Raw genomic sequence first — 13,966 nt, forward strand, 5'->3', positions numbered from 1 at the left:
GATTATGGAACATGAAGAGATGTACAAGATTGTTTTGATGCCTTTGCTCACGACACATTTAAGTTCAGACTGAAGCCTGATCTCACTTATTTTCCGGATGAAACAATTGCCTTTCTCACTGAATTTGGTCTGCTAAAATCTCATTTTCCCCCTAAACAGCGTGGTCACAATTGGCACTTGCTCATCTTTATTTTCCACCACATGATAAATACCACCAGGGCAAAGCACAAAATGGGGTACAAATTTATGACCTGCAACTGAACATTTCAGTTGGCCTCTTCTATTTACAACAGATCTTCACTTACTTAACAAGTACAATTAGTCCCACCAGGGTCTCCTTCCCCAGCAGAGATTGAGGCTTCTAAATTAGTGTCAAATGTTGCCTCTTCTCATCCGGCCCCTTAATTTCAGACTCTTTTGTACTCTCTTCAGTATTGCTTTGGGAAGTGAATGTGGTGGTGTTAGTCTGCTAAAGTGCAAGTACAGGAAAACTTCCACTCTGAAGCCATCTTAAACAAAACTCCAATCCAAAGACTGGAAATTTCCCTTGAGAATCAGCTGAAATTCCAGTGCCACAGATCATCTGCACATCACAGGACTGCACTTCTTGTGCACCTCAGCTCTGTATAGTTCCAGGCCTGACTCTTGTTGCCTTTGGCAGAGTCAAACCATTAGGTCTGTCTTCCTGGACCCTGAAAGCAGGCTTCAATACCACCTTACTTGACTCCCTTGTGACTTGACCCTATATACATGCATGAGTTCAATGGCACTACTCACAGCATAAAGTTACTAATGTGTTCAAATGTTTGCAGAGTCAGAGCCTTTGTTAGCTGAATGTTGCAGGTGGGACCCCTGAGATCGTTGGATAATCTGGATTCTGCTGTACTTATTGTAGAAGGTTCTTGACCCGAAGTCTGGGTCTCCTACCCAGAACCGTAGCGGCCTCCTTAAAGTAAAATATTCTGCAGATCAGAGAGGACATAGAAATGGTGATATCTGAGCCCCACTGCAGTCCATGTCAGTTTTGCCATTGACTTCAGTGGAGCCAGAATTTCACCCCCTGCCTTTCTCTTTTTCCCCTCAGAGTGTGATTTTTATATACACAAGCAATTTTTAAAAATATTTCTTTCTCTAAGCCTCCTGCTGTCCCTCCCAGTCACCCTGAAAGCACACCCATCGTAAAATGGATGTGCCTTAGGAAATCTATCAGAGATGCTTTCCTTGCGCAGAGGCCTTGCCAGGAAATTTCATTCTGTTGTATTAAAACAACACATAACTGAGATTATTACAAAAAGGTTGAGCGCAACTGTTTTGTCATGCGGGGCCAGGGATGTCCTAATTTGGTTTTAAAGATTTTCTTGTAGAAAACTCAGAATAAGCAGAAATTAAATGAGGCTTATTTACAGGTGAGGCTGTATTACTTTGATGTCAACAGTCTGACTGGAAGTGAGTAGTTGCCCCAACTCAAAGTGATTTTCCACAGCAATCTTTGAAAGCTGAATATCATTTCAAATTATGCATCAGGCCTTTATGCTTGAGGAGGAATTGTCTGTTTAGTCAAGCATTTCACCAAAAAACTAAAAATTCCTTTTCCTAGGGTGCAAGGAAGCGTAATGTATCTTTCCCTCCGGTATGTACTGTTCTTATATCTGTTTTCTTCAGCCAAGTGTTCTTAAAATAATGCCACCCCCAAATTATACAAGAAGAGTTTGATACCTTGTCTCCCAAATCTCAGTACCCCAGGCAAATGAGAAATGGCTCTAGACAGAGGCTCAAAGGATTCTATCCCAGTATAACCACAGTACTATAGAGATTTGTCAAAAAATCTTACTAGTTTACTTAACATTTATCCCTTAACAAGGAAAGTGCCTGTAAATACTTCCACCAGGAGCTTATGTTTATGATGGCAAGTCATATTGATGGTTTCAGCTAGTTCCCCATCAGACATTGAAAAATCATCCCAAGATTTTGACCGCTTCAACACAGAAAGGCCCACATTTTCAAAATTTGGTATCTAAAGTAAAGGCATTTAAATCTGCATTTAGATACCTGACCGGATGGCTTGATTTCCAGATGTGCTGAGCAACCCCAGTTCCCAGTGATTTTGGGGGTGCTCATTACCTCTGAGAACCAGATAATTTATTTGGGTGCCTAATTTTAGGAACCCAAGTTTGAAAATTTTGAACTGTACTTCAGACTTTTCTTGATGGTACATCATGAATAATGGACACTCCCAGTGTTCAACCTGCCCTTATATATAAGGCTACATTTTAGTCACGGGTATTTTTAGTAGAAGTCACAGACAGGTCACGGGGCTGGGGACGCCACATGTGCTCAGGGGGCATCCCAGGTGCTTGGTGCAGGGGGGCCAGCCTGGCAGGGGCACGCTGTGGGTGCTCAGCGGGGAGGGTTAGTGGGGCTGGGACAGGCTCCTTATCTGGCTCCTGAGTTCCACGTGCTGCCTTCACCTCACCCTAAGCCCGGTTCTGCAGCTCCCATTGGCTGGCAACTGTGGCCAATGGGAGCTGCGGGGGCAGTGCCTGCTGGCAGAGGCAGCATGTGGAGCTAGGAGCTGAGGGAGGGGAGCCCGCCCTAGGTAAGCACCACCCCAACCCCTGGTCCTGAGCCCCCCCCCCATCTCCTGCTGCTGGGAGAGGGAGACTGCCCCAGCAGCAGCAGCCAGTGTGACTGGCCCAGGGGCTGCCTGAGCTGCTCAGGTGGCCCCCGGGCCAGGCACGCCAGCTGCTGCAGAAGTCACAGATAGCCACAGAATCCGTGACCTGTGACAAGCACGGAGCCTTATGTGTGACCTGCCCTGAGTGGATGTGTTTGGTACAAGCGACCATAGTAGCAGTACAAAAGCAGTAAGTGCTCAATTTGGCCATTATCTGTAGGGCCCTACCAAATTCATGGTCCATTTTGGTCAATTTCACGGTCATAGGATTTTTTAAATGGTAAATTTCATGATTTCAGCTATTTAAGCCTGAAATTTCACAGTGTTGGGGTCCTGACCCAAAAAGGAGCTGTTGGGGGGGGGGATTGCGGTACTGCTACTCTTACTTCTGCGCTGCTGCAGGCGGCAGCGCTGCCTTCAGAGCTGAGCAGCTGGAGAGCGGCGGCTGCTGGCTGGGAGCCCAGCTCTGTAGGCAGCGCCGCTGCCAGCAGCAGCACAGAAGTAAGGGTAGCATGGTATGGTATGCCACCCAGCTCTGAAGTCAGCACAGAAGTAAAGGTAGCAATACTGTGATCCCCTAAAATAACCTTGTGACTCCCCTGCAATTCCCTTGTGGGTCAGAACCCCCAATTTGAGAAATGCTGGTCTTCCCCAATGAAATCTCTATAGTATAGGGTAAAAGCATATAAAAGACCAGATTCCATAGGGGCAGCCCAGGTTTCATGGTCTGTGATGCATTTGTCATGGCCATGAATTTGGTAGGGCCCTAATTAACTTTTGAAAATTTTGCCTCTTGCTCTACTCCAGCAGTTAACACCAAGGTCACTTACATTTCAGAACCTACACTGTTGTATCTATGTAAAGGAAAGCATCTCACTCCCTCACTGAAATGTGAACTTGTATTATTTCTCTTTACAGAACCTAGTAAGGACGGTTATTAACACAACCTTCTGTCCTAATCACACACAATCTGCATTGTATAATGAAAACCTCTAACCAACTGTTCTTCTTCGAGTGCTTGTTCATGTCAATTCCAATCAGGTGTGTGCACGTGCCCGTGCACGGTAGCCAGAAGATTTTTCTCCTGTCGGCAACCGTAGGATTGGTCCGGGCGCCCCCTGGAGTCACGCCTTCATGGCGCCCAGTACAGAGCCATGCCGACCCATCACCCCCTCAGTTCTTTCTTGCCGCCAGTGACAGTAGCTGGAACTTCCCCTTGCTCTTCTCTTGCTTTGGCAAGTGGATTAGCAGTGCTTTAGTTGTACGCTGTACATAGTTTCCAGTAGTTAGTATAGTTTAGTAGTTCTTTATAAGTTTCAGTTACAGGGGGTTCCCCCCACCCCATTTGTTACTGGGGCATGCTGCGATCCCCGGGCTTTAAGACTTGCCAGATTTGCATGAAGCACATGCCAAAAAGTGACCCACACACCTCCTGCTTACGGTGCCTGGATGAGGTCACCAGAAAGCCCGCTGCAAGATCTGTCGGGAATTCCAACTATTAAGAGCGGGAGCAGCATCTCAAAATCCTCCTTATGGAGGCAGCTCTGGTACACATTTCTCCTAGACATGTCCGTGGAAGCCTGGATAACCCTGCCGCTCTTCCTAGACCTTCTGACACAAGATCACGGTTGTCTTCAACATCCGAACCTTGAATGTATAGGGACAATATTGGACTCGATCCAGGACGGGGCATACCTGCCACAAGCGAGGTTTCAGGCCCTGACTGATATCATTCGAGGCCTCAGACAGTTTCCCACCACCACAGCAAGAAACTGCTTCAAGCTTCTTGGATACATGGCTTCCTGTACCTGCGTGGCGCAGCATGCCAGGCTCAGGCTTCGACTTCTTCAGTCATGGCTCGCGTCAGTGTACTGCCCGGCCAGGGACAGCTTGGAGAGGATAATGACCCTGCCTCACCCGGTCCTCGACTCCCTCCTGTGGTGGCTAGACCCTCAGGAGGTATGCTCATGGATCCCCTTTGCCAGTCCGCAGCCGTCTCTGTCGCTAGTGACGGACGCAATTATAACATGCTCAAGGTGACCCTGAAATTCACCCTTGCTGGACAGTTTCTAAAAATGCATTTACGGGCAGAACAACATCTGCCACATCGAGCAATTCCCATCTGAAGTACACTGAGCTCTGCCCTCAGCCAGCCAGCAACTCTGCCAGGAGAAGGGGAATGGCCGTAAGAAACTTCCACAGCTTGATAAGTCCAGACACATTTGCCTCTTCACGCTATTTTTAAACATCAGAATTTTGCAACAGGTATTGAGGCCGAGGCCAGTTAGGCCAGCATGAGTCCATAGACGTGCTCTGGATGCCTCTCCCCACTTATTCCCCAAAGTCTTATGAAAGACAACCAGAGAACTAGGGACCAGTAGAATCCTATTGATCTTTTTCTGGCCACAAAGGGTTTCATTTTCAGACCTTGCAGCTCTGCCGGAGTTAGTCAGGGTAGTGATAACCGCTAATATATGGCACGGAACCACACAAAAAGAAAAATGGAAACATATTCTCCCTGCCTTGTCAAGTGGGAAATGGACTACACGCTCAGAACCAGAGTCATGAAGTTTTCTAGGAAATAAGCACCCAGCAAACACTTTGCAAAGAAAGGTTAAATCAAGTAATCATCCAGAGGTAATTCCCAAACTATGTTCTGTAACCTCATTCCTAGAGTTTCTACAGCAGGGGTCGGCAACCTTTCAGGAGTGGTGGGCCGAGTCTTCATTTATTCACTCTAATATAAAGTTTCGCGTGCCAGTAATACATTTTAACGTTTTTAGAAGGTCTCTTTCTATAAGTCTATAATATATAACTAAACTATTGTTGTATGTAAAGTAAATAAGGTTTATAAAATGTTTAAGAAGCTTCATTTAAAATTAAATTAAAACGCAGAGCCCCCCGGACCGGTGGCCAGGACCCGGGAAGTGTGAGTGCCACTGAAAATCAGCTCCCGTGCTGCCTTCGGCACGCGTGCCATAGGTTGCCTACCCCTGTTCTACAGTGAGGTCTTCATTTTTCTACAGTTGTGTTAAAGGTCTAGGTTTCAGCCACTGACAAGTAAGAGAACAAAGTGGGTGATACTCACTGGATCACCTTAACTCTTCTGCACAGTAACTAGGTTAAAATTCAACAGTCAAGAGGCTAGGCTGAGCCAAATTCTCTACAGGTGTAACTCTATTGCAGTCGATATATTCATTCCTGCAGAAGATTTGGCCAATTATGCTCAGACTTTAAGCTCAAGAGAGTTAATGCCAGTTTGCTCACCAAAGCCCAATTCTTCCATTTTAGCCAACACTTAATTCTCCTCGTCTTTCCTGCACCCCCACTCCCTGCTCTCCGCCTATGGCGAACATTTTTGGTGATCCATTGTCAGTTTCTAGAACAATTGCATATTTATGCATAATAGCATTTCTTGGATCCAATGAGATGAAGCGGAAAGCCTTCTTTGAGTAATCACAATAAGGACCCACTCAAAAGGCTCCTACCTATGGGCACCTACATAATGCTACCTAAGACCCCACTGTCCTTGAAGCAGAAGGATATAGCATAGCACACATAATTTGCCTATGCTATCATAGTTACAGCGCTCTCATCTATATTTATCAAGTCCTAACTAAAGCTTCTCTCTGAGCTGATTATCAAACCAGATGGCTATTTTGGTGGAGTTGTGGGTTTTTTGGTTTCTGCAGGTGTAGGTTTTGTAAACCATATCCACCAATGAGAGTTCACGATCTATTAGGGCAGTGATGGAAACACTGTCATCATACTTAGTTAAAATTAAACTGCTCAAAACAGTGGAGAATATCAAATTGTATGAAACATTAGCGGGGTGACCTGGCTGTCCTGAGATCTTTTGTGTCTCTGATTTCTAACACTGGGACCCAGCCCCTTGTCATTTGGCGGATCCCCCAAGAGCCGTGAAGGGCCTCTTTCTGCTGCTTTCTTTTCCTGGGGACGTAGGCAAAGTCCTGTCCTGCACGCCCGTGGAAGAATAGCATGTGTATGTGCAAAAAGTCTTGATTATTGGTTAGTCTACCTGACAGATGAGCAGAATTTGGGAGGACGACATCAGTTTGGACTGATAGAAAATATTTCCAGAGAAAATATTATAAAAAAAAATCTGGACTTCCATTTATTTTTCTATCTATTTTTAATACTACCAGAAAGTGGAGACTGAGGATGACAAATCAGGAGCCTGAATTGATACAAACATTTATTTCACTGTGTCTGCCAAGAAAGCTAAGCAAACTGTGCTTGTCTGTGGTAAATAAAACACACAAAGGGCACTGCATATATCGAGCAAATCAAACATTACATTTTCTCATCACAATTTTTGCTGAATGTTTTATGTAACTGCAAACCAAGTTATTTTTGCCTTATGTGAAGGATGCAGGGACATCACCATGAGATGAATGAATAGGTCAACAATCTATGAATAAACAAACAGTAGTAGTCAGACAGTGGTTTTCGTCACAGGTTTTTTTTTAAGTAATTTGATTCCATAGCTATCTGTAGAATATTGCAATAATTCTTCTGTAAATACAATCAAACATACCGTTTGTCGAGACATACTCCTGCATGAGCAAAAACAAAGATTGTACCAAGTGCAAGTGCTGTATGAAGGAGTCAGATGCATGGGAAGTTTTCAAAACAATTAGATGACATTTTATGCGTTACCTGGGCTGCAGCTTGGTCATCATTCCCTGACAATGTGACGGCTCCATTATCTGTTCAGATTTTATACAGCAACATCAGTGCCCGCAGCACTCCTCTGCATAGCGGACATGTGTCAGACATACTACACCCAGCTACCCACATTTTGCGCAGCTCCCTTTGTGATGTGCTATGCAAATTATTTCATGAGCTAGTTTGCATATTTACAAATAATTTGTATAGAAACAAACGTTAGCTTTAAACAGTAGTGTGGATTTATTGATGGTGAAAGACAACCCTGCCACAGCGCTGGTAAAGGAAGACCCCTGTTGAGCTCCACTGCAGAAGAGAAGCAGAGCAAGATTCCCACACCCTGCCCTGTCAGCATGCTTTAGCCTGGGAATTAATCCACAGCAACAGGCCCTCCAGCTTCAAGCGATCTCCATGGCCCATGTGGTTCTTGGGCTTTCTGGTGAGTCTGACAATTACTAACAAGCAGGCTTTGCACTCTGTATTGTGAAAGCTGGAGCAGAGAGACCCATCAAACTCATGTCATATTACATGCAAACACCTACTGAGCTAGGCTAGATTAATACCAATGATCTACAGATGAAAAGCTCTGCAGACAATGTCCTGAGGCATCCACAAAGTGTCAAGGGCAGTTCCTACACCTACACGCACACACAATTATTGCCAACCACCTCAGTAAAAATCATAAGACAAATCCCTTAAAATCATGTGAATTGCTGAAAAATCATGAGATTTAAAATAATTAGTGTTTTGGGGACTGATCCTGATTTCTAAACTCCACAGAAGTTGAACACATCCCTCCCCCAAGGGCCAGACTGACTGCACGTCTCACAGCAAAAAACCTGAAAAGAAACACAAACAGGAGCACACACCAATGAGAGGGGAAGCACCTTCCCCCACTCTTCCTCCCTATGTGGACATCCCAATTCCCCTCGTGCAGCCCCTGGGCTGTCTCAAGCTTCCTGAGGGAGTTTCCCCAAGTTTTGACCCCATTCCATGGCCAAAGTGCAGCAGAGTGCAACAGCCCCCATGCCAGCATGGCCCAGCATTCCCCTCTAGCCCCTTATCCCGCCAGCAGCCCCACATCCCCCCCGCCCCAGCAAGCCCCATATTCCCTCCCATAGGCCTGAGGCAACTCCCTCATCCCTCAAGCAACCCCCACATTCCCTCCCCCCCGCAGGCCTGAGGCAACCCCCTCATTCCTCCCAGCAAACTCCCCCTCATTCTGCCCCAGCACCCCGCTCTCCTTGGTGGGATGTGGCCCACCCAAAGCGCCTACCTCCCCTGTTCGCCCACAGGGCCTCGGCGAGCAGACACTGTGGTGCAGCAACCTTTAGTGGCCAACGAGGGGAAACCAGCCGGCATGGCCGAGCCGCTGGTCAAAAGCCCCCACCCCCAAATGCTACCGGGAAGTGTTAGTCACAGCTGGTCCCCAGCTCCAGGTAGGGTTGCCAACTTTCTAATCGCACAAAACTGACCACCCTAGCCCCGCCCTTTCCTTGAGGTCCCGCCCCCTGCTCCCAGACATGCTTTCTCCTTTGGTGGCTCGCTCTCCCCCACCCTCACTCACTTTCACTGGGCTGGGTCAAGGGGTTGGGGTGCTAGAGGGGGTGATGGATCTAACTGGGGGGTGCAGGCTCTGGAGTGGGGCCAGAAATGAGGGGTTCAGGGTGTAGGAAGGGGCTCTGGGCTGGGTCAGGGGGTTGGGGTGTGGGAGGGGGTCAGAACTCTGGCTGAGAGTGTGGGCTCTGGGGTGGCCACCCAAACAGCCTTTCCATCTTGGGTAAGCTTCTTCCTCCCGGCCCTTGGCCAAACCCTCTCCAGAGCAGTGTAGTTAAAGGATAACTGATAGCTGTTCAAGAGCGAGGCAATTCAGTGTTACAGGTCCCCGAACAACCATCTCTCTCTCTCTGTATATGGTTACGGCTGCAGAATTTCACTGGTTAAACCACTTTGGAAGCTACAAAACTTTCTCCCATACCAAGAGGCATAGGTGCTGGAACTAGGGGTGCTGGTGCACCCCCTGGCTTGAAGTGGTTTCCACCGGGTTTACAGTTTGGTTCAATGGCTCTCATCAGCACTCCCACGATACAAATTATTCCAGCACCCCTGCCACTGCCCAGTATGACAGTAAAAACACTGTTGCAGTAGTTAAACATGACACGAAATGACATTTTTAAAGGGAATTTTATTACAAAGGGAAGGGCTCAGCTTATCAAGTACAGGCATTGTGTGTACAACCCAATAGTAGACTTTATTTATTTAAAAACATTGCAAGCTTCTGTGTATTCAGAAAGCCGGCCTGTTCAACACAGCCCTTGTGCCAAACCCTCAGAACAAAATGACACAGGAAATAAATGGACCAGCTAAAATCTGCTTTGTAGCATGGCCTTTCACTAGAGTTAATGAATGACACCGATGGCTGGTGTTTAAGCTTTGAATGAAAATAAGGTTGGTTTCAGTAAGATATATGATTTGGTCTATGAAGCTCAGATACCAAACCTGCCTAGCAGATAAGCTCCCAGTTCCAGTCTAACACTTTTAAATGGAAGAAAATCAGCGTTTGCTAGCATATATCCTTGGGATTATCCACAGGGTAATTCTGGAAGTGAGTATACCCTCCCAGATAGTGTGTGTGGGGGGGGTGCTATTGAAGTGTCCCACAATTAAAATGGTGAAGTGAGACTGTGTGTGTCAAATGGAAAACTGCATACAATTCAGCCTTAAAATGACTGGCGCTTTAATTTCTGTAGTTCATAGAACCCTTCTAGTTAAGCCATCACATGGCCAGTTTTGCTGGCCCTTTTCCCGCCAAATTAGCCCTGCAATGATGTGATAAATTTAAGATTTTGAAATAATCAGATTGCTGAAGAAATGAAGACGATGTCAGCGGGACAAAGGGGGCCATTCTCCCCTTGAGCCATGTGCTAACATTAATGGAAATCATGTGCTCAGGCAGCAGACAGTTGGCTGTTGAGGTTGACTGTTCACTGTACAATCAATTAGGACAGTGACCGCTTGGCACAAAGAAAGCTCACATTGATAATTCTCCATGATGAGATGGGAAGTGCAGAAAACAGGCCTGAGTCTTCAGATGGGCCCAGAGTTACTATCCCGCCGCATGCTGTGTTGTGCTTTGTTTGAGACAATGTACCCTGACGTCGTTAGATGTGTCTACCCATTGTGACACTGAGTCTAGTGCTGATTTCCAAATGTAAGCTTGCTCCGGAGAACACAGGGTTAAAAACACACGTTAATTGGGAGGTTTACATTAAAAATGCAATAGTTTCCCCCCAACATAAAAAAGAACCATATAAAAATATTTTTTTAAAAAATCAACAAATGATGTTTTAACAAAAGTGCTTAAGTTCGAACTCGCCCCACACCCTTCCCGTCTTGGCAATGCTGTTAGCAATTGAAATTAAAAGCGTATTTGGCAATGTGACCTGCGTAGTGTATGGGCGCCCACCCTGTGTGTGTATGTATGTCAATATGTGGTAGTGTCGTATGAACTCCCTTTGTACCATTGGCCTATAAAAGGACAGGATGTGGTAGCCATTTCTGGTGCATAATCACATGGACTTAACAAACGCCAAATGCATTTATGGGCAATGCCAAGAAAATGTTTTTGTCGACGGATACAGAGAATTCCACAATTGCCCCCACCCACCTGCTTCCCCTCCAAGAAATCCAGATCCCTGCAGAAGTTTGGCCTAGTTCCTTCCATTGCTGTGTTCATTAAGTGCGCTTGCTGATCAGACCACCCAACATGGGCTACAGAACGCAGCAGAATGAAGAGACGCTCCATAGCCATTCAATAGCGACTGGTGGGAAGTACAATGAAACCTGTATGACGGACATCACCCCAGTGTCTTGAGACAACCTACTTCTGTGATCACCGAAGCCGCCCAATCACTTTTGTCCAAGCTTCAGTTCAAAACCTTGGCTCCGATTCTGATGTCAGAAAAACTGCTCGCCGCCTTAATCTCCAGGATACTGGATTTTTCTTTTCCAGGAGGCTTGAGTAGTTGGTTAAAGCAGGTTTCACTGTATTTAACTAAGTCTGGCCCTAATGCAAGACACCTGGATTGGTGACAAAGGAAGTCCTTACAAGACCTAAGATACGAATGCGGGAACTTGAATACACGTCTCATCAGCAGACAGTGTGTGTGGGGTTAATGCACTGCGAATGAATGGGAGCATATTCCCAACTGGTAGTTCTGTGTTGGACACGTACAAACTAGAGTCATTCAAAGCCCAACAACATCAAATAAAAAAAAAAAAGACACACCCTGAACTACCAAGTCTATGTGGTTAGTTGACTGACTAGGAAGGTGTTCTAGCAGGAAGCCACTAAAGATCAGGCTAATTCTCTACTGGATTCCAAAATGGTGGCTGTGGATCCCGCGGTACGGAATACTGATCCTGGTGCTTAACTTAGACCCCAACGCTTCTTCTTTTTCGTCTGCCAACAAATACTTGTTCACCTAAAAGAGAGAGGGAGACAGAGAGCGAGTGTGTGAAATGCTGTGTATCGAAAAGGCAAAGTGAGTTTTTCATTAGTCACAGGAGATTGGTGGTTCTGGTGACAACTCAGTATTCACCTACCTTTCACTTTCAGACAAATAGTTACCCTTTGTTGTTGGTAAGAATATGCCCTCCAGGTGACATTCACCCCAGTGCAGAGGGCATGTGCAACATTTAAGTCCTTATGGCAGGGTTTAGGTAGTGGTTATTTATGTAGATTTCCATCAGGTTGCTCATCACCATGGTATCTGAGCGCCCAGGGCTGCGTGCAGCCTGTCTGTCTGGGTCTTAGTTTCACCTTTTGTGAACACGCGCATTATCCTACACTACATCTACTGTATGGCGAGAGGTAGTTTTGGCCCATACAGACCTCCCCCCTTGTTCCTGGCCATACCAATCCAGGGGTTAGAATTCAGCAATGGAAAGGCCTTTCATGTCTGTAGGATTCCTTCACGAGTGAGTTACTTTGGAGTGTTAATATAAAGGAATGATGCAAAAAGGTGCTCCCTAAAATTCAGCCATCAGTGGCTGGACCAGGGAAGCTTCTCAGTGCAGCAAAAGGACATGGTGGGGCGGACAAGCTGAAAATGACGGCTCTGTGCCAGCTCTGCATAGCGCCCCTCAGAGGAGGGTTGGGAGCATGTGAGAGGGAGCAGTATGGCCACTGGGACTGTGGTTATGTGCATCCCCTAGTGGCTGCTTATCCCTATATACGGAAGGACTCCGTGTCTGCTGCCTCTGTTATAGCCCAGGGATGGGCTCCCTGACACAGGACAGGAGTGGGTTTTGTTTTATTTGCTCTGCATAGTTTGCCCCCAGCCATTTACTCTGGCTTTGTGTAGGTGAGAGGGGTGGATGCCACCTCTCAGCTTCTCCACCAGGCAGAGAGGTCAAGCGACTCGCCTGAGGGTGCAGAGAAAGTCAGCGCTGGAGCCGGGATTCAAACCCAGGCTCCTGTCCCTTACTCAAGCCACCAGAAGACACTTTGCTCTCTCACTACCCACGAGACGTGCAGAGCTCCCATCTTGCTCTGGGAGGACGTTCATACCTTTCTCTCCTTTCTCCCCCTTCGGGCCCCTGGGTCCTTGGGGTCCTGGAGGCCCCATTGGTCCAGTCTCACCTGGAAGAACAAGAGGAACGTGTTTGCATTTCATCATGATTATTCTGCAGGTCAATCCCCAGTTGCTTGCAGCAAGAAGTGGGCTGGGACGAGAGGGACAAGGGCGAGGATGACACTAGGGATCAGATACTGAAGGTGGCATATGTAATGCTCAACTAGAAGGATGCATGTTTCAGGGAAACCTCGCTTCACAGAGCCTGTGTTGCTAGCTGGTTGCCAGAGGTTACGGGAACTGACTGCAAGGAGGCAGCAGGATTGCAGGTCTTACCTTTGGGCCCTGGGTAGCCCATCTCTCCCTTCGGACCAGGTGGCCCTGGGATGGTACCATATGCTGTAGAGGAAAATGAATAAGAGCATCAGTGGGATGTGCCAGCAAACAGGCCCTTACTCTTATTTCAGTAACACTGAACAGCATTGAAATGAGACTCAGATCAAGGCTTTCTGGAACATTTACCTAGTTTAAATAGTATTGGACGGGCTGTTTGGGGTTTTTTTTTTATGGTTTTGTACGTTCAAGAGACACTGAGCCAGACTCTGAGCTCATTTCCCCTGATGTTGCTCTAGAATAATCCCACTGGCTTCAGCCGAGCTTCTCCGGATCCACACTGATGCCATCGAGAGCAGAGCCTGGGCCACTCTCACATCACTGAGGTGGAAAACTGAGTAGGGAGGTCTTAGCTAAATATACATAGATGCAGCTGGAATCTGCAGAGCTGGTGCAGGCTTGCCCTTAAGGCTGTTGTAAAGGGTTTTACAAAACGTGATGGACAAATGTGGCTGTCCTGATTCAAGGCTGGATTGTTCCTGACCCTGTGCTGGTCAGCAAGGGAGGTAGAGGAGGGAACAAGTCTTCCTGTTAGGGGGGGAGGGATAGCTCAGTGGTTTGAGCATGGGCCTGCTAAACCCAGGCTTGTGAGTTCAATCCTTGAGGGGGACCACTTAGGGATCTGGGGCACAAT

At 46.8% G+C, this 13,966-nt stretch overlaps 1 protein-coding gene across 1 annotated transcript in view; it reads right to left on the reverse strand.

The window, feature by feature from the left end:
• Positions 1 to 11,787: 11,787 nt before the first annotated feature.
• The window catches only part of COL17A1 (collagen type XVII alpha 1 chain), a 52,368-nt gene continuing 50,189 nt past the window's right edge, over positions 11,788 to 13,966 (reverse strand). The window contains exons 54-56 of the mRNA XM_026651121.1: positions 13,276 to 13,338; positions 12,936 to 13,007; positions 11,788 to 11,847 (exon numbers count right to left, since the gene is read on the reverse strand). Of these exons, the coding sequence (XP_026506906.1) occupies positions 11,798 to 11,847; positions 12,936 to 13,007; positions 13,276 to 13,338 (185 nt within the window). The 3' untranslated portion in view covers positions 11,788 to 11,797. The remainder of the gene's footprint in view (positions 11,848 to 12,935; positions 13,008 to 13,275; positions 13,339 to 13,966) is intronic.

Source organism: Terrapene carolina, unplaced genomic scaffold (assembly GCF_002925995.2).
Source record: "Terrapene carolina triunguis isolate 2854851 unplaced genomic scaffold, T_m_triunguis-2.0 Scaffold95, whole genome shotgun sequence".
Classification (NCBI taxonomy): Eukaryota; Metazoa; Chordata; order Testudines; family Emydidae; genus Terrapene; species Terrapene triunguis.